Below are 27,728 nucleotides of genomic sequence, written 5' to 3' on the forward strand. Positions count from 1 at the left end.
CAGTTCCGGCGGTAGACAAGTGCCGAAGTGTTTCTGGAAGGCGACGAAGCGGGAGTGTGTTTGACGACGATGAACGGAATCAATCGATGGCAGGCGAAGTGAACTGGCGGGCTGCTCGCCACACAAGCCTCTGCAGAAGGATATTAATTGTCAATCACGCCTTTTGCTGTTGGTAATTGACAACGAAAGGTGCAAAACCCGTGCAAGGATGGTCGAGGGGGAGGGGTAGAGGGAGGGGGAGGAAACAGAGGAGGAGGCAGAGGGGTTGAGGACACGGACGAGGATGATGGGATGATGTGATTGATGATAGAGCAGAAAAGAGAAGGGAATGGAAATGCTGAGGAGGAGAAGGAGAAAGGAAAGGAAGGGGGGCGTGTGGTTGAAGACGTCAAGCAAGGGATGGGCTGCATGTGAATAGAGACAGCAAGGCCAAGGCAAGGATGCATCAATGCATATGTACACGCAACTTAATATAAAAGGTACTTACTTACATGCAGCCCACAAAGCAAGGCAATGCAAGGCAAGGTACTTTCTCTGGGCACTCTGCGTCCGTCGAGGTACCCAGCAGGTGCTCTGCAGCCCAACTATCCATCTGGGACTTGAGGCAGCACAGATCAATGCCTGATAGAGCGCATGTAGACTTTGAGGCTATACTGACTGGATCAAATCGCTTCACTGGATTTCAAATGGCTCGAATCTCTTCTTTCTTCTCCTCTGCTCTGTTCTTCTCTCTTCTCTCCTACAAGTAAGAAAGAGTACATTGCAAGGTGCCTCCCTCTGTGGAGATGCAAGCACGGCGACCCGGCGGGATGGGAGGATAATCAGATCATCGCGCATAGCCCTCCTGGCCCTGGCCCTGGCCCCCTCCAGCCCTGGCCCTGGAACCGTCGACGGCCAAAGCAGATGATGCGCTCAAACACGCGCGGACGGACGCAACTCTCCGTTTGAACCGGAAAGATCGCTGTTACCTGTCTGCTGGTCACGCTGCGGGCGATTCGACCGGGGCTAGCAGCCAACAGAGCCTCAGCACAGGGGTGCAAACATTCCAAAACGGTCAAGGTCAGACCCCCGGTTTGTCAACGACTAGCTCGGGGTGGGAAAAGGCCATCGTCATCATCACTGCTCAACTCCGTGTTGTATGTATAGAAGAGAAAACGCACACCCCTCCGAGCTGACCGACCCGCAAGCGCCGCTCAAGTCTCTCCCAAAGGAAGGGTCTGACTTGACCGGAGACACGGGAGCGGGCTTTCACCCCTGAACCTGTCTAGCACTAGGACGAGCGTGAAAGACACCACGGGTCACCTAAATAAGAGCTACTACAAGTAGCAGTAAGCTAAACTGCGCCCACTTGCGACTCTGGGAGCGGCCAGGCCTAATTCTCGGCAAGAACTCACATTGGTGCTTTTGCTGCCATTTGTAATGCAGGTAGTGGTGAGTGTAAACTGATGGCTTGCTTGGGCTGAAAGTTGTATGCCGGCCACGTCCTGAGACAGGCTGATTCATGCAGCAACAAGCTGCGAAGACGTGCGTTTGGGCCTCATACATGGCAAACCACGTCAACGTCCTCGTACGGGTGCGGGTGCTGCATGTACATGCAAACACATGACGCACCTTGAGCATCTGGCAAGGAAGCATCTCTCCCGGGGCATTGCGGAACAACCCTGGCAGTCATACAACACCTGCGCACCTGCAAGTACTCGGGCTCGTATGCTTCAACAAGAACGGCACAGACATACGACTAATCTCCAAGACTCGTACGCCGCATGTAGCCCTACCGGCTAACGGAATGGGGCCGCTCAAGGGAAAAGTTCCCAATCCCAGCCAGACCCGTATTGACGACACTTGTCCTAGATGGGATCAAGATGCGCCGAAAGCGAAAGTGAGAGGGTGAGACGAGCGGGTGACAGCCTACATGTATAGACTTGTATGACGACTTGCTTGTTCCGGGTGAGCAGTTTACCGTCCATGATGTGCGTCGTGGTTTGGTTCTCTCTTCTCTTCCCTCAGCCGGCCCCGGCGTGGACCTTGACAGCGCCTCATGTCGGATGCTGTTTATTTAGGGCTCTTCGGGTGGGACCTTGCAGGCAGGGCTTTGCGTGTGTCGGCGCCGTTTGGAGCCTGGCACTGAGCCGAAGCTGGAAGCAGATGGAGACGGGCGGCCAACCCTTGGAACGAGACCGAAAACACGGAGGAGGATGAAGCAGGCCAAGATGTTGACTGAATCAGTCTTGCTGAATCATTCTGCCGCGCCATGAGAGCGGTGTGTTTTGTTTTTTTCTGCCAAAGCGTTGCGAGGAAGGTGCTCGGCGAAAGGACATGAGCGAGGTAAGGCAGCGAGACTGACTAGCACCAATTATTCCATATAACTCCATATAGCCAGGATACGCTGAGGCTGAAAATCTGCCGCTGCTCTTTGCATATGGAAACAAGGCTTCTCATACATTAGCTGCGCTCATGCATGTACGGGCATGCACTCCGTATCTTGCCTTGTTACAGGTCCAGACCTGTACTTTTTCAGCCCGTATGGGGGTAGCGGTTGGGTACTAAGGCACCCTTTTCCCGAGGTAGCATCTCGCAAGCTCTGCCTGCTTCGAAGTATGCAAAAGCAGGCTTGATGAAATTAGCCCTAGCAAGGAGGGAGATACCGACCCACAGGATTCAATTGCGAAGCGAGGGAGGACGTGAAGCCAATGTGATTGATTTGTTTTCTCACTGCCCTGGCTGCTAATCTAGTACTACTAACATCTCTCAATCTGGTGGCTTGAGTTGGCCCGGGTACATCGACTAGGCTCTTATAGCGGGATGGCTGAACAGAGTAATTCAGTGCGCCAATTGACCAATGAGAGGCGCTCCCCCAAGACCAAAGTACATCTGCACTTGCATTTCATTAGGGCATCTCAACCTTGGGCAGATGTACCGAGTCTAGAGCTAGCCGTGGGACGATCTCGCGCTGCTGCATACGAGTGCTGTAGCCTGCAGTAGAGCTTGCAGCATCATGCAACAGCTTGCAGCTTCTTTTCACCGGTATGCAGCCTAATAGCTAATGCGATCCTAGAGCTGTTGTTTTCTGACTCAGCTGCTGTAGGCACCGCCCGCATCTTCTGCTCCCTGCCTGGGGCTTTCGCACCGGCGCCAACAAGCGAGCCAGCTAATGCAAACGAGACCGTTTTGGGTCCAATGCGCAGCATCTCTCACATGGGAACACCCAATGATGATTTAAAGTAATTCTTTTGTTTACTACTTGTAAGTTATCACTCTTTACACGCTTTCTTGCATGCCGCATTGATTGGCCTTGGCATGGGATTCAGAGTCTCGACCACAGCAGCGTTGTCATAGAACCTGGTCAAACGAAGGAGAGAAAAGACGCCCTCAGCTCTTCTGCGCTGGCTTTCGCATTTGAGGCGTTTACTTTGGACGACTAATACTTCGTGGTCTCATCTCTCAGGGCGGTGTCTCAGGCTGCCACTTTTTTTTTCTCTTCTTATCCTCTCCAATGGATATCCAAGGCGTTCTAGCTTTTAACCCACCACCCCATGGCCCGCAATGAGTTGCCTGATGTCCCCTTACCATCCACACCACCCATAAAGCCTGCTCAGTACGAGACGTGTGTATGTTTGCATGTGGGATGAATCGTTTGATGGCCAGGGGACGTGTAATGCTCGAGGGAAGGGACAAAAGGAAAAAGAAGGAGAAAAGGACGCGGCAGTCCGGAACATCGCATCAATTCCCGCGGACGCGGACAGACATCGGGGAAATGCTGGAAGATGTCCCGGACAAGGTGTTTAGTGCTCTTGTAATACTTGGTAGTGTGATTCAAACCGTGGACCTGGACGTGCCCGTGCAATTTGAAGTGTTGCCCGAGAGCATTGCCCGACGGGCTTATGTAAGGGGAGCTTACCAAGAAATTCAGGCGTGTAAGGTATTCCGTGAGATGGATTGATTACCTTGACACCTTGCAAGTATTCCATGCTTCATGTTAGGTTGGGACTCAAATTAACCTCATCCAACAAGGGACACGGAAATCTGTGGCTTAGCGAGCCTTGTACGTACCGTGTTACTCTTAGGTACTGTAGGCTGATGGACTGCATGGCACGCTGCGTTAATACTTGCAAAAGTACCTGCCACTGCTTCGTATCTGTAAAACTTGTTCGTATCGCACATGTACTACAGGGCATGAAGCTCTCGGCAAGCACAAACAAGATGACAGGGGGCTATTTCCCTATTTGGTACACAAAATGTCAGCGAATATAATGCCCCGCTATTCCACGACTGCTTCTTTTGTTGGTTCTGTGAAACTGCTGTTTTGGTTCGCCGCCCAAGTTCCGTTTGGAAAAAGGAAAGGGCACGGGAAGAAAGGAGGAGGAAGGAGGAAGGAGACAACAAGAGTAGCCCGCAAATTGATGGGTTCCAGTAAAATGACATGTGATGAATAAAGGAAAGAACAGAGAAAAGCAAATAAACAAATAAACTCAGAGAAAAGAACGATTGCCAGTGTTTTAGGCCTATCATCATTCTCTCATACCTTAGGTATACACACTGGCTAGGTACCCATGTTTTCTCCTCTTCTTTGTTGTCACTACCACCTTGCCTCTTCTCTCCCTCCCCATCAGCTTGGCCATATTTTGATACGTGCACCCTTTTCTCCCTTCAACCGCATCTCGTCAAATATCATCTTCGCAGCCGCAGCAGAGCGACCAATCATCGCTGTATGCCCTCTCTTGAAACCCCGCATGGCATGGGCCGACAACAAACGCTCCGCAACCCCTGCCAAGTTGCTTGACCCAGTTGTCATCCATGGTACAAGATGTGCTGGGTATGATTGATTGATGTGCAGCGCTGCAAGACGAATACTCGCACATGCATATGCCTGCGCCTGCGTCGGTGCCAGCAACGGCATTGAGGCAAAACAATTTTGCCCGCGCGTGGCTGCGCAGCACGGGGAACCGGCCTGCCCTGGTTCGCGCCCCATGCCATGTTACAGTGAACTCATCTCGCTGTACAACAGGATCGTGCTGATTGATACATGTATGTAGTCGTACATGTGCCACTCACTCGCTGCCAAACCCAGCCGATCTACGATTCGCCGTGCGCCACGGCCTGCCTGCCGCCGGTAGCCTAACGGCTAGCGAATCCTGGCGCCGTTTCTGCTCCTGTCACATCTTACCACGTACTCCGACCTCGATGCTTTGTTTTATATACGATTTGCTCTTCTTCCACGCACAAGGCCCGCCATCAATGGCCATCCAAGGTATCTGTGCTGCGATGATGCCGTGGCTGCTCAGCTCCCGGGATTGACCAAGTGCGTATCAACTTGGTACAAGCACGTAATATCGTCGCACTAGGAGCACCTGGGATGACATTGGCTCTTCTCCCACCCCCGCCTGCATCCTACTACTCCATGGACGCAATCTAGCCCGCTCCATCCATACGACTCTGCTTCTTAAAACATTCAACCTTGGCTTGCTGTCCTTGCATGCAGGATACCTGAGCTATTGCCGCGGCCGATATATGACTGCTCTACTCATCCGCTCTTCCCATGGGGCCCTGGCTAACCCTTACATGAAATGTACGGCCAGCTTGTCTCGTAGGTGCCACATCCGAGCAGACCATTGTAACCACGCAGTCCAGCTAATCTATGCTCTTAGCAGCATGACATGCTGAGAAAACGACATGTCGTCCTCATCCACGAATGATTCCCAAACATGACTTATCTGTCCAAGGTTACAGGAGGGTAAGCCACCTGCAAACGTAACCATGCGTTCACACCATTACCATCGCCGACCTCGTATGGGCGGCATGACCGGAAGCCATTCCCGGCAGCACCAAGAGCGTTGCATCACAGAGACGCATGCAATTTGTACTCGTACAGATCAACTAAAGCAATCGGTTGCTGTGCGATTGGCAACTGCAATTGACCACCAACCAAAAGTCACAGGGCTACGCCGATCAACAATGCATTCATGTCTTAAGCCGCCAGCCTATCATCCCCAGTCGTGGGTATACGAGTGCACTTATCAGAAGAATGGATTTCGCAAGTGTGTGCTGCGCCATAAATCATTGAAACACGTAGCCCAGTGTTCCAAATCCAGCAACCCCAGCCGAGAGGGAGGAAGATGAAATTGGCAGAGAGCCGCGGGAAAGCTGGCCGGCAGACAGCGACGGCACTGAAATCACAGTCGCATGGGATCCTTACTGCTGCGCTCCTACCACCTCTCTTCCGGCACCCGGCTTTCTACTGATACGAAGTACGCAGCTCTGCCACCTCAACTTCTTCTTGCTTCAGTCTCAACCCACAATCACGGTCACCCGCTGAATCCGTATAACAGATGCCCCCAATAGTTCCAAGCTCGGCCCTCACGGAAGAGTTTGCTCAGCGGCCGTCGCATATTTTCCTAAGTCCTGGCTTGTTGTCTTTAGCAGATGCAGATCTTCGTGCACATTGACGACACCAGCCTTGAGAGTCATGATGAGTCGACCAAGGTAGATGACCACAGTCCGACGATCTAGCCATTCAAGCACCGGCACTCGATTCCGGTTGGTTCGCATCACATCGCACCTAAAACTTGCATGGACGGGCTTTCTACATATCAACCCAGTCCGGCTATCGGCTGACAGGGCCAGGGTCTGGCCGCCGTTTTACTTGTACTACATACTACTTTATTCCCGGACGCATGAGGCCTCTGAATGCTGGCTGGAATGATGAAACAGCTCCCCCGGCCGTGGTAATTGTCCATCTCTTTACCCTTACCCGCACTAGTAGTCTATCATGTGACTGCTACGGTAGGAGATGAGCCATCTGTTCCCAGCGCTCCGTGTTCCCTGTTCAGCGTGGTGATCGAGTCATTTGAAGATGATGCAGCTCCGGTGTTCTCGGCGTTACCTACTCCCTACATATGAGAGGACGCACATCTGGCACCCGAACAATGGCAGACACGCCGCTGACAAGCCCCACTGTGTTGGCTCGAAAAGGTGAAAGGACGGCGCGGCCATGCCCGGAACATGGCCTTCATCCGACGCCGGCGCATAATCAAGTTTGAAGAGAATCTTTCCAAACCAATGACGCTTTCAGATGGGATGACTTGTAACCTGTGCAAATCCTGATTACGGGTGTAGTGGCATAAACGGCGCCCGTGAACCTCGACTTTTATCTGCGCCATCTGCGCCATGTTGGTTATAATACGGACTGACGGTCTCATAGCTGGTCTATATCCCAGGGCTACCAGTGAATGGTCTTGAGCGACACGGTGGACAGGTATATTCTAGAAATCGACTTCTGGGGTATTCTTAGACACGATCGGGGATCCCGGCTAACTGCTCCCGTTTTCACAGCACACCTATCGGCTACCCTGTTCACCGCGCCGCCGGCTCGGCGTTTATGAAAACAGGGCGGGCAGAAGCTATCCATCAACGTACTAGTCCGGTCCGCAACTCTACTTGTATCTCAGCTCCTTGGAAGCGGCTGTGGCGTATGAAGACGCCCATGTATTGCTAAATATCTGTTGCTTCGGAACTCGATTACTCATGTCAGATCTTATACCTTGACGCGAGCCTTCCACAGCAATCAGTTGCCATATATGGTCTACGGAGTTGTAGTGCTTACCGATGCCGACAAAAAGAGCACGACCCTTGGGATCTTGCGTACTCGAACACAGGCAGGGCTCAAGATACATACGTTATGTTCGATGCAGCCCTGAGTCTGTTAGTCTGCTGACTCGGCCCGTCAGCAATATGAACGAAGTGCCGAGGACCACGTGTTTGGTCATGGCAGCACCGCCAAGAGACCCGTCAAAGATGGGATGGCATGCCACTACGGACTCGTAGCAGCTTTAATTCCAAAACCTCTCCGCAATACCCGTACCTAAAATACAGGTACTTGGCATATCACATATCACACTCCCCAGGCGGCCACTCCGGATTCCTTGATGGGTATCATGGAACACTACTGCAAGTTTGGTCATGCTACCAGCACCGCTGCGCCGGCACGCTAGACAAGGTCCTGAACCAGCGCTAATGCGCCTCCTCCCGTGCCCAAGTTCCTGGGTCTGACGTTGATTGGGGAGCAGCTTTTGCCATCTCTGGACGGTGAGACAAGTCATCCTCTAGGGTGTTGTACCGAGCGCGCCCTCGAGGCCGCTGGTGGTGGGAAGCCGGCTCAAATTGTGTCTGCCTAAATCACACACAGCTGGGACGGCCAGAGAATGAACCCGTTTTCAGCCGTGATGGAAACCGGGGCTTGCAGTGAGTAGCAGGGGTGTTTTTGACGTATTGATGGCTTCGCGCATGACTTTGCGCATGACTTTTGGCTGCCAAGAAATGCTATTAATGGTACTGCTGCTGCTGCCATTACGTTTGATGCAAAGCTGTGGAGCCATTCTCTCATGATTATGAGAGAAATGCTTACTATAGTGGTCAGAGACAAATTGTTTTTGCATGTTCACAGGAGGGGCGACTTAACATCATGTAATGTAACTCCGGAGATGTCTTCCCATTGGTCCTTTAATGCTAGGATAATTGAGAGAATGGTATTTACATAATAATTCGTCGTTCATCTGCACTACTGTAAACTTGGGATTATTCGAAACAACGATTAGAAATCTTAGAGGAATATTACCATCTATTGGTTCCAAGGATGAAGACTCGACGAAGAAAAACAGCCTAAACATGCAAAGTTTCTACCTATCTATATGCAAACCCCTCCCCCTCACCCCTTTCCCTGAACCATTCCATATCCTTGATCCTAGAGAGACAAAGTAATAGAGAAAAAAAAAAGCCCCCTATCTAGAATGCTGTTATTCCCGACTATGCATCTCACTTGACACATGGCAAAGGCGTTTCTCCCACTTCGATCCCGATTAACGCGTGCGCGCGATGCCCATGGACTATGCGATCCTTCCGAGACGCCCCGGGCCCTGAACGCGGATATTTCCGACATGTCACAACGGAGGCTGAATCAGAACACATGACGTTTGGAACGATTTCTGTAGTATTGGCGGCTGTGTCGGCAAGCCTCGGCTTCATCATCAGGGCGTGGCATGTTTCAATGACTCTTAAACAACGAGTATCGTCGTCAAAAAGTAGAGTCCGAGAGGAAAAGACGCCGACAGCCCTAGGAAGAGCTGTCTTATGTATGGGTACCCCAGCAAGGATAGAAAAACACCCTCACATCCCCTAGTAGAACGAGAAAAAAGGAAAGAGAATCAAGGTTATTCTGAAGCCAGGGCATCGCTGTCATCCCCACCAAGGCATGATCGTTGTCTCGCCCTATAGGGCTAAACTAATTAAGCATTCAAGTGGGATTGACAATGGGACCCTCGTGTTCGGGGATAGGAGCAGCTTCGTCGTCGACGACCGCACAGCTGCTTTCTTCGTTGCCGGCATCAGCGGGTGCCTTATCCCTTACATGGGTTGACTTCATTTCAAGGCCCCCCTCTTGATCGCTTCCATGTCTTTCGAGCTCTTCAAAGGTGAAAGCATCTGACAAGTTGATGGCGAGAAACGTCTTTGGCAGTTTGACCCTTTACATCATAAACATGTTAGCCACAGTACTTTCTTGACGGGAACACTGACAAAGCGAAAACAAGACAAGCTTATACGAGACAAGAGCCGAAAACTAAAGGGACGGGAAGAGGGGAATTAAAGGGGGAATAGCATACTGATTGAATTTGGCGCGTAGGGTCTTGATGACATGCAGCCAATCTAGATGGGGCGTGAGACTGCGCCGCGGCGCACATCCGATGCAGTGCCGGCTATCCAGCTGCACGTGCAAGGGATCAAAGACATGGCACCCAGGGCTGATGGTGATGCGGATGCTATAAGCAAAAGCGGGCTCGTCGCCCTCCTCGGGAGGCGGGTTGACTTCCGATTCATACAGCTCAAAGCAAATCTGCGAGAGATAGTCCAGCTCAGGGATGGTACTGCGGTTAATCTTGGTCTCGATGCCGCCCTCGATGATGCAGTTGAGCAGGGTATAGATGTGCGACTCTTTGGTGAAGTAGAAGAAGGACTTTGCGTCGTTGGAGGCCTGCATCTCCTCCAGATCCTGGACAATCTCCTTGAGGAGGGGCAGGGATGTCAAAAGTCCGATTTCCAGCTTCTCGCTATCCGAGATGCCGTACTCCTGCGGGCAGATGAAATCGAACAGAATCTTGGCCAGCCGGTACAGCTCCTGAAGCGGTTCGTTCCGTGGATCCGTCTTATCCGCCGCGCCGCTATTGCTCTTATACAGCCTAAAGTACTGCTCAGGGGGCGCCTCGTCATTCATGTGGCGGAGGCCATTGAGAAAGGATCTTCGCCGGAAGAGCTTGCGTACTGTTGCCGACCGGTTGGAGCTGTCAGCCTTGTCTGAGTTGTCGGGAGTTGCCCCTGTCGCCTTGCCGTCATCCGCCGCCGACGACGACCCTTTGCCAGCAGCGACATCCTCGCCGTCCTTCGTTTTACCATCTTTGACGCCATACTCCTCCTCAAGCATGCTTCGCGGCGGGGTAAACACCCACTCCAAAAATTGCCGGTTGTGCAAGGCGTCAAACTTCATCGTGTCGTAGAGCTCAGAGATCTTGCTAGGATCCACCTTCTCTGCGTCGCAAAACTCCGTAAAGAGCTTCTCCCACCTCTCGCGGAAGAGATCCGCGTCTTCTCCGCAACACCATCTGGGCTGAATGTTGGTGACTGCATTAGCTTGCGATAGTGCTGACGAAAGCGACGAACTCGATCCCTCCCCATTGAGCTTCTCGGTGCTGGAGCTTGAGATGGCAGTAAGGGACGTGGCAGCGTTGCTGTTTTGCAGTTTACCGTAATTGTATTGCATCACTCGGCGGTGGAAGTTCATTAGTTGAACGACCCGGTTCTGCACTTCTGAGGGCTCCGGCATGTTCTCAGGCCAGGCAAACTGTGCTGGACGTTCATTACCCTCGCGCAACAGCCCCTTAAGCTTCTTCTTGACTTTGTCTGTTTCATCTTTGGCGGCATTAGAGTCATCCAAAAGGTCCTTGCGGATGGTGATGAAGTCTTCCGGGAGCTCTTTTTCGCCTAAGAAGGAGCATGCCCAGATCTGTGCGCTAGCAGTAACTCGCCTCTCGGAGCTGCTATAGATGTGGACCTCGTCGAGGATATCCCTGTTGAGCAGCATCAAATCATTACGCATGTTCTCTCCCAACTCTTGTGATTGGTACCTTGCCGAATGGGTCGGCTCGCCACCCCATTTGACAATGAGCTGAAGCTTGTCGAGGACTAGGCTCTCTTCCGCGGCGGTAAACTTCGACATGGTGACTTCTGAAACTGAATCATGCCGTTTGGATGATCGCCCCTCAGCTTTATCTGCATCGTCTCCTGGGACCAGGGGCGTGCTATCGCCGGTTTGGCCCGGCTGGGGAGCTTCCTCAGCTTCCGGCACTGGCTCCTTCTTCTTCTTGCGGAACATGGGCTTGATCTGCACCTTGGTTCCAGCCCAGCTTCCCTTTTTAACAAGGACATTTCGGAGAGATCGAAGTTTTTCTCGGTCCTCAACACCTTGTATGTAGGCAACATCTACAGCCTGTATCACGCTCGCCAGGGCGGGCTCTCCAATAAGGAGCACTTCTTCCTGGTGGCCTTTTAGGAGATCGATGAAAGGCTCAGTGTGGAAAGTAAACTTGTACTTTTGCTTGGGAGTCCTGTCCGCATGTCTGATAACTGAAACCATGCCCTTCAACTTCCACGAGTGCTTTGGAGGAGGGGGAGGGGGAGGCGTAGGTTCAGCCACGTCTTCTTCCTGCGCTGATGGACCAGCAGGAGATTGTGATGCATCCTTGCTGGACCTGGGAGTTGATGACAAAACACTGGGTGACAAAACATCTGAGGGCGGTAGCAACGGCTGTGGAAGCAAGGGGCTCCCTGCCGAGCTCTGGCCAACGGACGCCCGCGCACTCTCTATGGTTGGCGATGCCGTACCGCTAGGGGGGACTAGTGCCGACTCAGCTTGACTAGGTTGTTCAGCTTGTGTCGTGCTGTTGTTTGGCTTCGCCGCAGATATGGGCTGGCTGGTGGTAGCCCCGGTGGTGTTTGTGCCTCCTGATTGTTCGTGTTCTGTAATCGTCTGTCCTGCTTTCGCCATAGGGTCGGCATCCGAAGACGGGGCGGGAGAAGCAACAGGCGGCGGTGTTATGCCGCCACGGCGGATTCTTTCTTTAATGAAGACATCCTTTAGAATGCTGGCGCAATGCTCGTAATAGTCCTCATTGTCTTTGACAAAGCTCCAGCCGTTGACGTCAATGACATAGCTCTTTCCCGAAGCTCTGAGCAAATCGAATCCGCAGACCCTCTGTCCGAAAGCAGTCGAAATCTTGCGAGCAATCTCTCGTTCTTCCGCACCGAGACTCGTCACATAGCGCAGCTCCTTGCCGTGCGTGTTTCGTCTGACGATGCCATCGACAACGGGAGACTTGCGGGTTTCCGCATGGCAGTACTGAGGACCAACAGTATATGCCTTGACATCCTCCGCATTATCCACTTCCATAAAGCTTTCGTAGATGTAGCTGCCTTCGGGTTCGGAGATAGCTCTAGGGACGTTGAGCTCGGGAATGTATTCAGAGCTCTTGTTTCCAACTTTTCGGAACAACTTCCGTGCTCCTCCTCCAGAGCTCTTTGGAAAATATATGATGATGTTGTGATCTTCGCCGCTAATTGGTTTCTCTACAAAGGGCTTTTTGAGAAGGGCTCCATCGACGCTGAGAACGTCTCCATCGTCTAGAAGTTCAACCTTTGTTGGTGGTGGAGTATTTTCCGGGTCAGCGGGTTCCAGTGTCACTCCGGACACTTCCCTGATATATTTTGACATTTCTGGAGTGAGAACCTTTGGGCCACCGTCCCGTGTCACTTCAAGCCGCTTTGGCGTGCGAACCTGAATCTTGTCCAGCAGACGCAAGCACGCACGCCTGTCCCAGAGGATCTTTTGCATCGGCACATCGTTGACACAGAAGGGCTTCCTCGTCTTTATATATGCAATGGCCTTTTCTAAGGGAAATCCATCGGAGTAGAATGATATTAAATAGTCACTGAAAACTGTTAGCAAATATTGCGTGTTCTGTGGTCTGTTGTTTTTGTCATCTGGTTGATACGCCAAGGGGATCATGCCACTATCCTCTTTACGCTGACCGAGAAGGGAATTACTCACCACATTGGCCAATTTTCAACCTCTATACGAAAAACTTTCTGTTAGTACCACCATCCTTTTCAAGAAAACATTAAAGACGATCTGTATTTTTTTCTAATCGGAGGCTGGGGAATTCGAAGAAATGTCATACCTTCATCGAGAATGGTTTTGTCACCAAAAACCACCACATCGAACTCGCGGTTCGCTATAAGGCGATTCAGAATGTTCCGGCTCGGCTTGCTTCTGGCTTTGATATCGAGAGCGCAAATGCCAATAACACCTAGCGGCGCGGGTTTGACTGAAGCATTGTTGTCAGCTACAATGGACAATCCAACGCGGGAGACTTGCCCGATCGACAATCGATTCCACACGAACCTTCTTCTTTCTCTCGATGGTGCGGTCCTCGTTCACTACTTGGGCTCTGACTGCTGTATGCAGTGCTTCCACTGAACCGTCTCTTTGCTCTACTCCGAGAACGATCGGGCTGGGTAGTTCGCATGGTTTCGGATCGTTGGTTTCGCCTGACGAGATCAAGATGCGGCGGCTGCGAATCTCTGGCCGCGAGGCTGTGAGTATTAGGCGACCCATGTCCCGACTGGCTTCCTGAAGAGGTGGTGACGGTGACGCTAGACAATGCGGCTTCAGGTTGGGCCGAGGCTGGCGCTTTTCCGGACGACATCAGACTTGGTACCGATCGCGGAGGCGGTCCTTGATCAGACGCTGGATTGGCTTGCGATTGCGATTGCGATGGGCTGATGATGACGCCACGTGCCGAAGCCAATGAATACAACGATGTTCCGGACAGACGCTTCGATCGAATTGAATGAGAATCCGAAAACGACGACTTGGTAGTCAGAGCGGGTTCGGGGAGAGCCGAGTGGTTGGCTGGAACATCTGGGTTGGGGCGAATCCGAGGAGTATCGTTGTCAAAGAAGACCTGGCTCTGCTGAGATTCTCCCAGGTAGAGTTCCTCAGTCAGGGCTTCGGAAGCGGCCGAGTGTCGTCGACTGTATGAACTCATCGATCGAGCGCCTTTGAGAAAATTGGAAGAGTGAGGGCTGCTGGAGAAGCTAGATCGTTCGGCGTGGACGTCGGAGGTGCCCGGCTCGGCATAGCGGCTCTTGCTGCTGACTGAGCCCGTGAAGGAGGAAACAGACACGCTGCGGGATTGCCTCGAGGGCTGGGACGGCAAGGTGTACGGCGAGGAATTGGCGGCACTGGCGTCGTACGAAGCTTCTGACGGCGGTGGCAGCGGAGCCTCTTCGTTCCCCATAGCGGGATCGCTGAAGCTGGCACTGGAAGGGTCCATGATATGATAGTGGCGGAGGCTTGCCAGCAGAAAGAAGCCTTGGACGGGCTGGCGGAGGGGAAATAGTCTATCGACTAACGATCTGGAGGTAAGCAGGAGGAAAAGAAAAGACTGGAGTCTTCTCGCCGAACGGGATCCGGGAGGAACCCACTCTATGCAGTCAATACTTTGCAGGAGCTGGGCTGCAATCGTCCGGTGCTAGATACGGGCGGGCGGTGACATCATCCGAGAGCGGCGAGTTGACACGCTGCAGCAAGACACGTGGTGGCTGGAATTGAATAAGGATTATGATAAAAGGCTGGATTGAAAGAAAGAGAGCCTTCAGATGGGAGAAGAAGAATTAAAGGGCATTGCCTTCCTCAGTGTATATATGTACCTACATCGAACCTTGTCAAAAGTGTAACTGGCTACTGTGCAGACAGTCTCGGTGGCGGCGTCCTTGGAATAATTTTTTTTTTTTCCCTTCTGTAGCCTTCTGGACGGTCCCTGATGGAGGCGATTGCTGAGGCCTCATTGGCCCAAGCCACATGCAGCGTCAGCTAACGAGGGGCAAATCGGGAGCTGAGCACCGCGAAAGACAAGGATATGCTTGGCACCAAGTCAGAGAAAAAGAGGGAACAAGCTACAACGGAGGGGCAAAGGTTGAATTGGCGAATGGAAATTGATGCCCTGGGGCTGCAAGGGGACAAGTCTGAGCAAAACCAACCAACAGAATCGCTACTTGACGTCCAAATCCACTTAGCGGTGAGGCCGTCGTCGAGCTACCATGACAAGCCTGTGTTGTGAGGGTCTGTTTATCTCATTGATTTGCGCTGCAGTCTGGGGATGGACTCGTACATAGAGCACTGTGATGAGGTTTTTAGCCTACAACACCGGAGAGGCAGCAGATGCCATCTGTGTAACCGCACCGAAGATTCAAATGCATCGAAAAGGTGGTCATCCGACACATGTGGTTGGCTCTATGGCGATTAAAGAGACTTTGCTGAAGATGAATACGAAGTTGAAGCTCTGAAGTATTTATTGACACTTTGCAGAATCTAGAGATCTTGCTATAAGCGTTCGTATTAACCTGCGCATCCGTAATCTCTAAAGCGTAGATTCTTTTCAAGCAGCCAAGGGCATCTGTCCTCTCTCAGTATGATGCTGCGCAAAGATATCACAATGAAGGGAATGATTTGTGCTACACACTTCGGATGAATTCTTTAAACACATCGTCTACATGTGCATGATGCTGACTTGGAGGGCATGTGGCGGTGTCATGTGGCGGGGACATGCGCTCCAGCCACTTGCAATGGCTAGCGATTCATTAGGTAAGCGGCAGAAAACGGCAGTATCCATCACCGCCAAAAATTTACAGATCCACGACAAGTTGAGTGCTGCTCTCGACGACGAATCGCGAAACGCTGCACAACACCAGCGTAAAGATGCCGCATTCCGATCCCGATGGGCCGCTGGCAAAGCGCCAGAAAGTGTCGACTTTGGCCAATGCGCCTCAACCCTCAAGCAATTCCTCCCGAATCTTTGCTCCATTCCGAGTACGTATATGCGATGCGCTCTTCCTATGAAAAATAGCTTTTAGCAACTAGATACATGACTCTAACTGTTTACTTTGCAGACTGTCGGCCTTGTCTCTCCATCGAGTATTCCTTTTACGTCTTTTCCATTGGGAAAGACTACTTTCCAAATTACAACATCGGTCGGCCGGTCTCTGCAGACGTACGATTTGCTCCGAGGTCTCAACCTAGTCTTTGTCACCCGGCCACAGACACTTGCGGATATCACTGCTACGTATGCCTGGGGAAAGAAGGTCTTTGCCGCATGGGGTGGATCGCAGGATGGCGAACCTCAGGGCCTTTGGGTCTTCCAAAGAGGTAGAAAGATTGATGAGGTAGCTCTCCCCAGCGACCTGACAGAGCCAATCCAGCAAATCACCATCTTTGGAACCTGGTTCATCGCTTGCGCGAAGACGCGGATTGAGGTTTTCAAAACCGCGACACTCGAGCATTACACTACTATCCACACCATGGCTGCTGCCAAAGGCGGCCATGAGATCACCAGCGGCGTCGTCACCATGCCTACATTCCTCAACAAGATCTTCGTTGGTCGCAAAGATGGTTGGGTCGAGATCTGGAACGTCAGCACTGGAAAGCTGATATACACCATTTTACCTCCCTCCCCCGACTCTGGCGCCGTAACTTGTCTCGAACCCACTCCGGCTCTCTCCTTGTTGGCCATCGCCTACTCAAGCGGTACCCTAGTCATCACCAATGTACTCACCGATAAGCGCGCTCTCCAAGTCGAAGCTGGAAGCCCAGAGGCCCCTATTACTTCGATATCGTTCAGAACCGATGGTATGGGAGCTGGACATGATGGCAGAAAAGATGGTGTCATGGCCACCGCTACACCGTCCTCAGGCGATATTACCTTTTGGGATCTGAATAAGGGAGGTCGTGTTATGGGAGTCCTTCGAAGTGCCCACAACCCACCTTCAGGTGAGGGCGGTGACGTCCGCGGTGGCATCAGCAAAGTTGAATTTTTGGCTGGTCAGGCAGTCATTGTATCCAGCGGCCGAGACAACTCTCTCAAGTCATGGATCTTTGATGAGACGCCTTTCTCTCCTATCCCAAGAATCCTGCACTCCCGGAGCGGACATTCTGGTCCTGTCAATTGCCTCCAATTCTTACCCTCCGATTTCGATGGTGCTGAAGCCGGAAATAAATGGATTATCAGCGGTGGCAAGGATAGGAGTCTCTGGGGATGGAGCATGCGTCGCGATGGTCAGAGCACAGAGCTGAGTCAGGGTAACATACGGAAGAAGGCAAAGAAGATTGGTATCCTGGCCAGCAATGCTCTCGCACATGGCCCAACGACAACACTGGAGGACCTTAAAGCCCCCGAAATCACATGCATTGCCACTTCACTTAACCGCGATGGTGGTATTGGCGCCTTGCCTGGCAAGCAGGAGATTTGGCAGAAGGGACGAGACCCCAAGAAGAAGATGGACGCAGAGATTAGCGGAATGACGGGCTGGGAGAGTGTTGTCACCGCTCATAAAGGTGACCCTTTTGCCCGCACCTGGTTCTGGGGTCGAAAGAGAGCTGGTCGCTGGGCATTCCCAACTGGCGATGGCACCAACGTCACAACTGTTGCTATCAGTCCCTGCGGAACGTTTGCATTGGTCGGCTCCGGGGCTGGTGGCATCGACATGTACAATCTTCAGTCTGGTGTCCACCGCCAACGCTTCCCCTCCAAGTTGACGCCAGCACAAGCTCGTCAGCTGAAAATGCAGCAGCTTCGACAGGCAGATGACGTTGTTCAGCTGCAAAGCGAAAGCAACCGAAAGTATCCCGCCGGTGTTGGCAAGCATACCCAGGCCATCACTGGCCTGGTTGTTGATTCTATGAACAAGACTGTGGTGTCTTGTGCGCTGGACGGCAAGATCAAGTTCTGGGATTTCTTGACAGGAACCCTCTTGGAGCAGTTGGACTGGGCGCCCATGACATTCCCGACTGGCTGCCGTTACCACCCTGCTAACAACCTCTTGGCCTTTTCTTGCGATGACCTTTCCATTCGAGTTGTCGACCTGGAAACAAAAAAGACCATTCGAGAATTCTGGGGTCCCAAAGATGTCATCAACGACTTTTGCTTTTCAAACGACGGAAGGTGGATCATTGCCGCCTCTCGCGATTCGGTGATAAGGATATGGGATCTACCCACCAGCCATCTCATCGACGCTATTCGACTGGAGAAGCCTTGCAAAGCTGTGGCCATGTCATACACAGGCGAGTACCTGGCTGCGGCTCTGGAAGACAGCCCTGGTGTTACGATATGGACGAACAAGGCTCTGTATAAACACGTCCCAACTCGCCAGATATCCGAAGCTGAAATCGACTTGGTGACTGCACCTACGACGTCCGGAGAAGGAAACCTTGGCTTGCTGGAGGCAGCATTTGAGGAGGACAAGGCAGAAGAAGACGTTGGCGTCCTCGCGCCTACTGTCGATCAAATCAGTGCTGACCTGATGACGCTGAGTTTGGTTCCTAAGAGCAGATGGCAGACGCTGCTCCACCTGGATCTGATCAAAGAGCGCAATAAGCCGACGGAGGCACCTAAGCTCCCCGAAAAGGCGCCCTTCTTCTTGCCATCCACATCCGGGGCGCAAGTGCCTGGGGCCAAGGACGGAGAAGATGAACCAGAAAACGGGAGCAAGTCTCGTATCAGTAGATACGACAAGGCTCGATTTGAGGAAACATTCACATCGAAGCTGCGTGCTGGCGCTGCCAACGGCAACTGTAAGTTCTTTTTTCTTTCCAGACGTTACCAAGCTAAAAGCACTGACATTCTTCTCTTTTTACCAGACGATGATTTTATTGAGCACCTCAAATCACTCTCTCCCTCGACTGCGGATCTTGAGCTTCGGTCGCTTTCCCTGGGCGAGGATGACGACTCCAACGAGCTCCTCCACTTTATCCGAGCTCTTACGACACGGTTACAGGCGCGAAAGGATTACGAGCTGACGCAGGCGTGGATGACGGTGTTCCTCCGACTTCACTTTGATATGGTGATGGAAAACAAGACGCTGCTCAAGGCTCTTGAAGAGTGGAAGGGACAGCAGGAGAAGGAATGTAATAGGCTGGATGATTTGGTTGGATATTGCAGCGGCGTGGTGAGCTTTTTGAGAAGCCCAAGGACGTGATGAGCTGTGATTTTTAAAAGGTACATAATAGATAGATAGATGAGCGGATGAAAATAATGCATTTGGTCTGGCAAAATTCGTTTGTGGTGTGCACGATGTGACTCGACAAGGGGATGATATGAGAAACTACTCCGCACCACTCACCAAAAGACTGATCGAATACAAGACTCTGCAATTTGCCAAGGCGTCTATCGAGCACGACAGAGATGGAGACACCGACATCATACCAACCACGTTAGATGTCACCAACTGGACACGGCATCGTCGACGAACAAACCCAACGCGAGATAGCAGCGGAACTCGAGCGCCTCGAAAGTCGAGAATCTATGGACGTGAAAGAGGAAGGAATGCCAGCGATAAATGCAACAGTTTGAGATTCCATTCTACACATCACGACTAAGTGTATTTCTGGTTGCTGTTGACCATGCTACGCGATTACGACCCATCTGACCCGTCTCCCATCACGAGACAACGGCACCTTGAAAAATCAAGGGACGTCTTCTTCGTGGCTTCCGCAAGCAGAAGCAACACAATGAAAACAAAGAGCCGAAGCTTTTCAAAATCAAAAATTGCGCCTCCCATGGCCCCGAAGGACAATGGAGCAAGGAGTTGACTCCGCGATGTGCAATGCAGGCCCTCCATACTAGTACTCCGACTTCTTGATCTCGGACAAAGTACTTAAGCAAGGTAAGTATGAAGAAGAAAAGAAGAAAAGAGAACTGAAAGGGAAGAGGAGAGGAGGATGATATATAGTCGGGCGGAGGTGGTCTGTGCGCACGAAGATGTGGGCGGTGAAGTTGGGCAGGTGAGGCTGCTGCCTGGAGGGCTGAAGTGAAAGTGAATTGAAGGTATAGGTACTGTAAGTGATGTATCTTTGGGTGGAGGATGAAGTGAATGTACTTGCAGTTGGCCAATCGTGTTTGTATAGGGACTTTTTCTTGCGTCAACTGGAGTTGATGGCATTACTCCTGAGATGAGGCTGAAATGGATGCCTGATGAGAGGAGGAGGGGAGCTCTGAATCGCCAATGGTTGAAAGCTCTGAATCGCCAATGGTTGAAATACAAAGTGTTTTAAAGGTTGTTGGTTGGACTCATTGCTCAAGCGTGATTAAAAATCTCTTGTATTTGAAAGTCAAGGTATAGGTAATAAGTACGTTATTCAAGAAGGCAGTTGGGAGAATGGAATCTGTGATAAAGGATGTCAATAGTGCTAGAATCATACGCCAGTCGATGATAGATCAGGCATGGTATGATCGGTTGATATCATAACCTAAGCATATTGGTAAAGGAGATTGCAATCCAAATTTATGAAGGCATTAAGTACCAAAGAAATTTGGTCAACGTTGGTCAACGTCTTTCCAAGATCACGATCGAAGCAATTATCTGGGCTGGACGGCAGCTGGCCCTGATAGTTACGCCCAACTATCTATCGTTGTATCAAGGCAAAATTCGAAGAAAAGTCGATGAATAATCACCAGTGTTTCATCGATCATTTCGATAACAATTTGAATCCGGTATTCAAGAGCTGATCGAGCTCAACCCCTTCCGCCATGTTTTTGGGCAAGATTTAATGACCTCGATATCGCTTGCCAGCATCTCCTTGGTATCAAATATGTGGTGAATCGAGGAGAGGGGCAGCTGAAAGCATGTTGTAGTGTAGTTTTTAACTCCTAGCTGATACCACATAGTGATTGTCGAGCCGGCCACATCGTCTAGACATCTACAATCCTTTCATATACATGGCTTGAAAGACAACGGCAAGCAATATGCCACATTTAACTCAATTATGGCGACACTGGGCCTCTTTTCTCAACAATGGCTGTTGATACAAGCACTAGAAAGTGGTAGAAAAAGGAGGGCCAAGAACAGGCGACTTTAGGTAGAGAGCTTACCCTTCATCTTGTGAAGTTTGCCAGATGTAGATATGAGAGGGCCTCAGCTAATTGAAGATTAAATACATCTACCGTAGGTAGTCATAGAAGAGATACCCTATAGGTGTTTAAAAATGACTGCAACAGATGGTGTGGAAGTAAATCTCATAATTATTCTTCTCTGGATGAGTTTGCGTTCGCCATCCATATTATTTGCATTCTACGGCTGGAGGCATCCATCAATCCATCAATGGATGGATCAAATGCTACCAACCTGCATTCCTTAGCGCCCTTAGTCTTTGAGTTTGGAGGTTTGGCGCCACCCACCCTCTGGCTTTAGCGCATTCTACCCGCGATACAGCGGGGCATCCAGATTTTCTATCCTGTAAAATTTCCAACCATCACAAGCTCCAAACGCCAGCAGGTCAAATCGCAACGATGGGCAAGAAATTCAGAGTGAGTTTCGTCAAGGAACCAGTGGCTTCAATTGAAATCAATTGTCAAATACTGATGATTTATTTTTCATATACAGGGAAAAGGACGTCGTGGAGGCGGTGGTGGACGCGGAGGAGGCGGTGATCGCGGCCAAAGCTGGAGGGACTACCCTGCTCTCAAGAAAGAGAACCAGAAGCTCCAGGAGTTTTACGATTCGCTGCTGCAGCTTCCTGAGGAGGAAAAGACGCAGTTCTGGGATGCATTGAAGCGCGAGCTGCCCAACAGCTTCCGCTTCTGCGGCTCCAAGGGGTACGTTGTGCTTTGCGCGCTGATGCTGATTTTACCCAACCCATCCTTTTGCGTCGGTCTGATTACCTGCGCTCAACGCTAACCTTTGTCGCATAGCCATGCGCTCGCCGTCGAGAGACTTCTGCGATCCCGATACATCCCCGAAATCGTCAAGATTGAACACCAGGATGGCCGTCCCGTCGACCCTCCTCAGCCAGTGTCCTGGTACCCCGACGAACTCGCTTGGTGGATGACTACGCCCAAGAACGTTGTTCGCAAGTTCCCGCCCTTTGCGGCCTTCCAAAAGTTCCTCGTCTCTGAAACCAGTGTTGGCAACATCAGCAGACAGGAAGTCGTCAGCATGATCCCTCCTCTTCTGATGGATCTCCGACCAGGCATGACTGTGCTGGACATGTGCGCCGCACCGGGAAGCAAGTCTGCTCAGCTGCTGGAAATGCTCCACGTTGGCGAGGAGTCTCGCGTGAGGAAGGTTCTGCGAGAATTCGCCAAGGAGGATGGTTTGGACCTCGGTGATGAGACCAAGGACGAGGCCGAAGCCGATCTTGAGGCCGACCCATCTGATAACGGTCGCGCCACGGGCCTGCTGATCGCCAACGATGCCGATTACAAGCGTGGCCATCTTCTTGTCCATCAGCTTAAGAGACTGTCATCGCCTAACCTCCTTGTGATGAATCACGATGCCACCCAATTCCCCTCTATCAAGCTGCCTTCGACCGACAACAAGCCTGTCTACCTCAAATTTGACAGAATTCTGGCCGACGTTCCCTGCTCCGGAGACGGAACAGCACGAAAGAATGCGAACCTGTGGAAGGACTGGCAGCCGGGTAGTGCCTTGGGACTGCACGTCACCCAGATCCGTATTCTGGTCCGAGCCCTACAGCTCCTCAAAGTTGGTGGCCGCGTTGTGTACTCGACATGCAGCATGAACCCAGTTGAGAATGAATCGATCATTGCTGCTGCTATTGAGAGATGTGGTGGCTTGGACAATGTTGAGATTGTTGACTCTAGTGACCAGCTGCCTGGCCTCGTGCGACGACCCGGTCTGAAGACGTGGAAAATCATGGACAAGAGCGCTAGGATTTGGAGCTCATGGGAGGAGGTCGAGAAGTTCGCCAAGGAGAGCAACGAAGGTGTGATTCCTGGACGACTTCAGTCATCCATGTTCCCAGACCCTGCGGGGACCAACCTGCCTTTGGAGCGCTGCATGCGAGTCTACCCTCACCTGCAAGATACCGGTGGCTTCTTCATCACCGTTTTGGAGAAGAAGACTGAGTTCAAGGCGAAGCCGGAGAACGAGGCAAAGGAGACCGCCCGGGCAAACGAAGCCTCTGAGAACCTCGCCACTCCTGCTACCGAGGCAAAGCCAGAGGAGTCTACCGCAGCGGAAGAAAAGAAGGAGGATGAACCAATGGATGATGCCTCCCCAGCCGCTAGCAAGCGCCCCCTGGAGACTGACGATGGTGCAGAGCAACCAGCGAAGAAGACCAAAACTGGAGAGGAAAGCTCAGCAGCCGCCACTCCCGTTCCCGCCCCTACCACACAACGCGAGGACCGCCCAGGCAAGCCCAAGAGAAATGGGCCGGTTGAGGAGCCCTTCAAGTATCTCGACCCCGAGCACCCGACTATCCAGAACATCAAGGACTTTTATAAACTGTCTAGCCGCTTTCCCACCAACCGATACATGGTGAGAAACGAGATGGGAGAGCCTGCCAAGGCCATCTACTACACCACCGCCTTGATGCGCGACATCCTCACGGAGAACGAGGGCCGAGGCCTGAAATTCATCCACGGCGGTGTCCGCATGTTCATGAAGCAGGACGCCCCCTCGGCCGAAGTTTGCCGCTGGCGCATCCAGGCCGAAGGCATGCCCATCCTGCAAGGCTACGTCGGCGAGACCCGCATCGTGCGGCTGCGCAACAAGGAGACGCTGCACAAGCTCCTGATTGAGATGTTCCCCAAGATCAGCGACGGCGGGTGGAAGAACTTTGAGGAGATTGGCGAGCGAGTGCGCGACATCGGCATGGGATGTTGTGTGCTGAGGGTCGAGCCCGAGGGCGACGACCAGGAGTGGCAGGAGAGGATGGCGCTTCCGCTGTGGAAGAGCATTCATTCGCTGAACTTGATGCTGCCTAAGGAGGACCGGTCGGCTATGTTGTTGAGGGTGTTTAACGACACTTCACCGTTGATTAACATTAGTCTGCAGAGGAAGGAGAAGAAGGAGGCTGAAGAACAGCAGCAGGAGGAGGAACAGCAGGAGATTGACCTGGAGGATATTCCCACCCCAGAGGGATCTGATTAAATGGGATCGTGGTAATAGCTGCAACCCCTGAGACAAGGATGAAAAAAAAAAATGTACAAATGGAGCTTATTTGGAAGAAATTGTTAGAACCATCTATTTAGGTACTTATATCTATAGGATTATTTTCGGTTTGTCTACCTACTAGTAAGCACTTCTTTCGTCGGGATTACATCTATTCATACAAGCGCTGCCATCCTATACTGGGTACGTATCGTACATGTCCTACTTTTAACTCTATCTTGAATGCGACAACTCTACTCATCCAAAAGTCCAACCGTCCAGTGAACAATCCGGTCAACCCCCTGGCCGTGAATCGCACTGACCGGAATAGCCGCACAGCTGTTTGTCCACGCTCCCTCAACGCCACTCGGGTGCGGCTCTCGCCCCTCCGTCATATCATCCAGATACGTCTTGAGCTCTCGGAAGTTGTCCTGCGTGTCCGATAAATCCGCCTTAGTAGCGACGACAAACCATGGCTTGCCCGCAATGTGCAGCGTCGGCGTCCGAGTTTGTGCTTCCTGCATGGGCAGCGGAGTGCCGTATGAGGCGCCCATCAGGTTGACGGGTCCGCGCGTTACCTGAGAAGCAAGATCCCAGTCGACTCGGGCCTCGATTTCGCGAGAACGTTCTTCTTCCTGACGCATTTCGGCGTAAAGGCTGACTTCGCGCCAGAGGGATTGAAGGGCCTTGACGGCATTGCCGGCGCTGAGGTCGATGACGAATGCGAGGACACCTGCGCGCTCGACGTGGCGGAGGAAGGCTATGCCGAGGCCGCGATCAAGATGAGCTCCTTCGATGAGACCTGGGATGTCTGCCACACTGAACCGTGTCCGCGGCTCTCCCAGGGCGGATTCGTCGGTGCTAGCTTCCTGAGATGAAGATGGGTAACGGTGGCGGCGCGGTTTGACGCTGGGATGGCCAGAGTATCTGTCCAAAACGACGGTGCCGATGTTGGGTTGAAGAGTTGTGAAAGCCCAGTTGCCGACCCGCGTGCGACTGTTGGTGAGAGCTCGCAGGAGAGTGCTTTTGCCGGCATTGGGCAAACCCACCAGACCTACATCGGCCAGCAGCTTGAGCTCTAAGGAGATTTTCATAGTCACGGCTTCATCGCCCTTGGTGGCGAAGACTGGTCGGGGGTGATTTCTCGAAGTGAAATGAGGGTTTCCGAGACCGTTGATGCCGCCTGCGGCTAGCAGAATAGGCGTGGGCGTTGGTCTGGAGAGGTCGAGATAGACTGGCGCAGCAGGCTGCTGGAAGAAGCGAGTCCGCTTGGGCAGCTTGGGAAATTCTGCTGATTTCATGTCGTTTTTGGACATGCCAGGATAGAGAAGCCACTTCTCCCGCTCCGGATCATCGGCGTCTGGATCGTAGTCGTCCTCGGGACTGTATTTCTTTGAGCGTCGCTCATCCATGGCGTCTTCTTCTTCTTCTGCCTCCTCTTCTGCTTTCAACTGTGATTCCAGTTGCTGCTGAGCCAAAAGCTCGCGCCGCCTCTGTTTCTTTAGGGCATTGTATGCCTTCATGGCCATCTCCTCCTCGGCAGCTGGGTCATGGCGCTCAATCTCCTGGACGATTGTGCCCACGGGAACGGTAATGACAACGTCCTCTCCTCGCATGCCTCCCTTTCCACTTCCCTGCCCGTGCCTTCCGCGCCCGGCACGAACAAAACGTCTGCGGGCTAATTTATGCAGTGAGGTTTCACCATGCGCGGCTTGGATATAGACATTGCCCCCGATGCCGCCATCGCCGCCATTGGGAGGACCGTCAGGGAGAAACGCCTCTCGCTGGAAGGAGACGCAACCGTTGCCTCCACGACCAGCATAAAGCGTCAATTCTGCTTTATCCGCAAAGCTTGGCGCCGCATAGTCGTCCGGTGCGGGATTCAGTCGTGACTCGGGGAGGCTGTTCAAGGGAGATGAAGAGGACGAAGAGTGGCGGGCGAGAGCCGTTCGGAGCAGCGCAGAGTGGACGAGCCGAGGGCGAAAGAGTGCCGGGTAGAGGAACGGCGCCAGAGGCAGCTGAGACGGGCCGGGACACCGAGGTGGCATGATGGGATTGTGTGCGCCGCTATATTTGCTTGCCCATGGTTATATACGGGTGTCTCTGATGATGCGACATTGATGCACCAGAAATTTTGACGATGCTGCGTCGCCGATAAGATAAGAACTCAATGGCTCACCCACTGGCCATGGAGGGGTTCTAGTGGTAACTACGGCCTGTAGCCGGGGCTTGACCCCACCAGCGCCGGCATAATAGCGGGCATGGCGGGGTTTGGAGGCCGATCAGAGGCTCAATTGAATCAAGCATCAGAAGCTTGATCAGCCGCTATAATAATAGGCAGAAGACGGGAGGCTGGAGTTGCTGTTACAAGCTCTAGCAGTTGTTTGTACGACTACTCAATGCACAGATGCACAGCGACGTGCACGAATGAGTCAGTTTGCACTCATTGGATTTGTGCATTTGCATGTACCCTGTACACACGCTGCAGGTGTTGCCAACTCAGCGAGTCCAGCTGGCAACAGCAACTGCGCTGTAATCAACACTCGACTTTTCTAAGCTTGATTCCATTTTGTCTCGCACCCCCGCTTTGAGGCCAATCACTGGACCCTGGCTCTTCAGTCCCCCATGTCGAATCCGTGACAGCGAAGAGAAGAGGAGAAAGAGAAAAAGCACGCACGAGTGCAGAATTGAGGCCGGCAGCTTGTGATTTGATTTGCTGAAGCTATCAGATCGCCGGTGCCATGTACGAGTACGGCCAACAGAAGCACTCGGTGCCGGCATGCTTCTCGCGGAGGGGCGAAGCAGACAAGAGACGAGTCAACAGCCAGAGAGAGCATGGCAGATCTCTGCCAGCCAGCATCGCATCACATCACCAGTTTCCCAGCATCGTCAGCGCATCGTGACCTCTGCTGGCTGCTAGGGTTCCTCTAGCTCCTCGCAGCCTTGTCCACAGGGAAGCAATCCGGCCAACGGCGGGCCTCGTCCATGCATGTCCCGCCCCTCGTGATTCGACGGTGCATGCTCGAGCCCGCTTCCCAATGCTACAAAGTGCGGTGAAATCTCTCTGGCTGCAGCCTAGATGCCCGCTCATCGGCCTGGCTGTCTGATGCTGTTACTCGCAGATTTGCGGCTTCAACGTCTCCATCCGCAGGTGACTTTCCCACCTGTTTGCCCGCATTCCCGCAGCAAGCACCTACATAATACATACAGCATATAGCCTACGGCACAGCACGCCCGCAGGCAACACAAGGCAAAGAGCAAAAGAAAAGGCACCGGTACGGACACGACGGGGCCGCTGCAGGCAGAGGATATCAGTGTCTCACTAGGCCAGACCCGATTGGTGAGACGAACCGCCGTCAATCGGTTTGGCCCTCTGCCGGCTCCATCCGCCTGCTGAGTTTTCGCTGCATGAGACCAGCCCATCTCTCTCCTCACCACGGTCAACAAGTCAGCGGTCGGTCCACCAGCCTCCCTTGTGTGTGTGTGTGTGTCGTGTCTTGCTTGTGTGACACCAGCGGCTCCATTGCTGCACGGACAACGAGACGCCAGCGGCCACATATCCAGACTGCAAGAATCGACCGCCACCTTTTAGATTACAAGTACGAAGTGCTGCTACGGGAAGACGGACTGCGACTCTGCGTCTCGGCCACGGCAGATACTGTACGGCCTGGGGATACTACACG

General features: G+C 52.4%; 6 protein-coding genes across 6 annotated transcripts; 2 read left to right on the forward strand and 4 right to left on the reverse strand.

The window, feature by feature from the left end:
- Nucleotides 1–1,780: 1,780 nt before the first annotated feature.
- M431DRAFT_198819 (hypothetical protein) lies at nt 1,781–2,295 on the forward strand. The gene has a single exon (XM_024913298.1). The coding sequence runs from the start codon at nt 1,927–1,929 to the stop codon at nt 2,197–2,199; it is 273 nt and encodes a 90-aa protein (XP_024780549.1). The 5' UTR covers nt 1,781–1,926; the 3' UTR covers nt 2,200–2,295.
- A 5,135-nt stretch (nt 2,296–7,430) lies between these two features.
- M431DRAFT_489661 (hypothetical protein) lies at nt 7,431–7,763 on the reverse strand (the record flags this gene model as incomplete). Its single annotated transcript, XM_024916709.1, has 2 exons — nt 7,431–7,658; nt 7,752–7,763. 2 exons carry the CDS (start codon nt 7,761–7,763, stop codon nt 7,431–7,433), a joined length of 240 nt encoding a protein of 79 aa, XP_024780550.1.
- A 1,523-nt stretch (nt 7,764–9,286) lies between these two features.
- M431DRAFT_71648 (hypothetical protein) lies at nt 9,287–14,147 on the reverse strand (the record flags this gene model as incomplete). Its single annotated transcript, XM_024921936.1, has 5 exons — nt 9,287–9,515; nt 9,654–13,028; nt 13,148–13,169; nt 13,278–13,424; nt 13,502–14,147. The coding sequence occupies 5 exons, from the start codon at nt 14,145–14,147 to the stop codon at nt 9,287–9,289; spliced, it is 4,419 nt and encodes a 1,472-aa protein (XP_024780551.1).
- A 1,712-nt stretch (nt 14,148–15,859) lies between these two features.
- On the forward strand, nt 15,860–24,045 carry M431DRAFT_489663 (hypothetical protein; the record flags this gene model as incomplete). Its single annotated transcript, XM_024916710.1, has 6 exons — nt 15,860–15,970; nt 16,051–18,727; nt 18,794–19,060; nt 21,427–21,458; nt 21,535–21,746; nt 21,843–24,045. 6 exons carry the CDS (start codon nt 15,860–15,862, stop codon nt 24,043–24,045), a joined length of 5,502 nt encoding a protein of 1,833 aa, XP_024780552.1.
- Nucleotides 24,046–24,356: 311 nt separating this feature from the next.
- Nucleotides 24,357–25,961, reverse strand: M431DRAFT_64903 (hypothetical protein; the record flags this gene model as incomplete). Its single annotated transcript, XM_024921673.1, has 1 exon — nt 24,357–25,961. A coding segment is annotated over one exon (1,605 nt), but the record flags the coding sequence as incomplete, so codon positions are not given.
- A 479-nt stretch (nt 25,962–26,440) lies between these two features.
- On the reverse strand, nt 26,441–27,002 carry M431DRAFT_199040 (hypothetical protein). Its single transcript, XM_024913300.1, has one exon. The coding sequence runs from the start codon at nt 26,824–26,826 to the stop codon at nt 26,545–26,547; it is 282 nt and encodes a 93-aa protein (XP_024780554.1). The 5' UTR covers nt 26,827–27,002; the 3' UTR covers nt 26,441–26,544.
- Between the last annotated feature and the right edge of the window lie 726 nt (nt 27,003–27,728).

This window comes from Trichoderma harzianum (genome assembly GCF_003025095.1).
Source record: "Trichoderma harzianum CBS 226.95 unplaced genomic scaffold M431scaffold_1, whole genome shotgun sequence".
In the NCBI taxonomy this organism is placed as follows: Eukaryota; Fungi; Ascomycota; class Sordariomycetes; order Hypocreales; family Hypocreaceae; genus Trichoderma; species Trichoderma harzianum.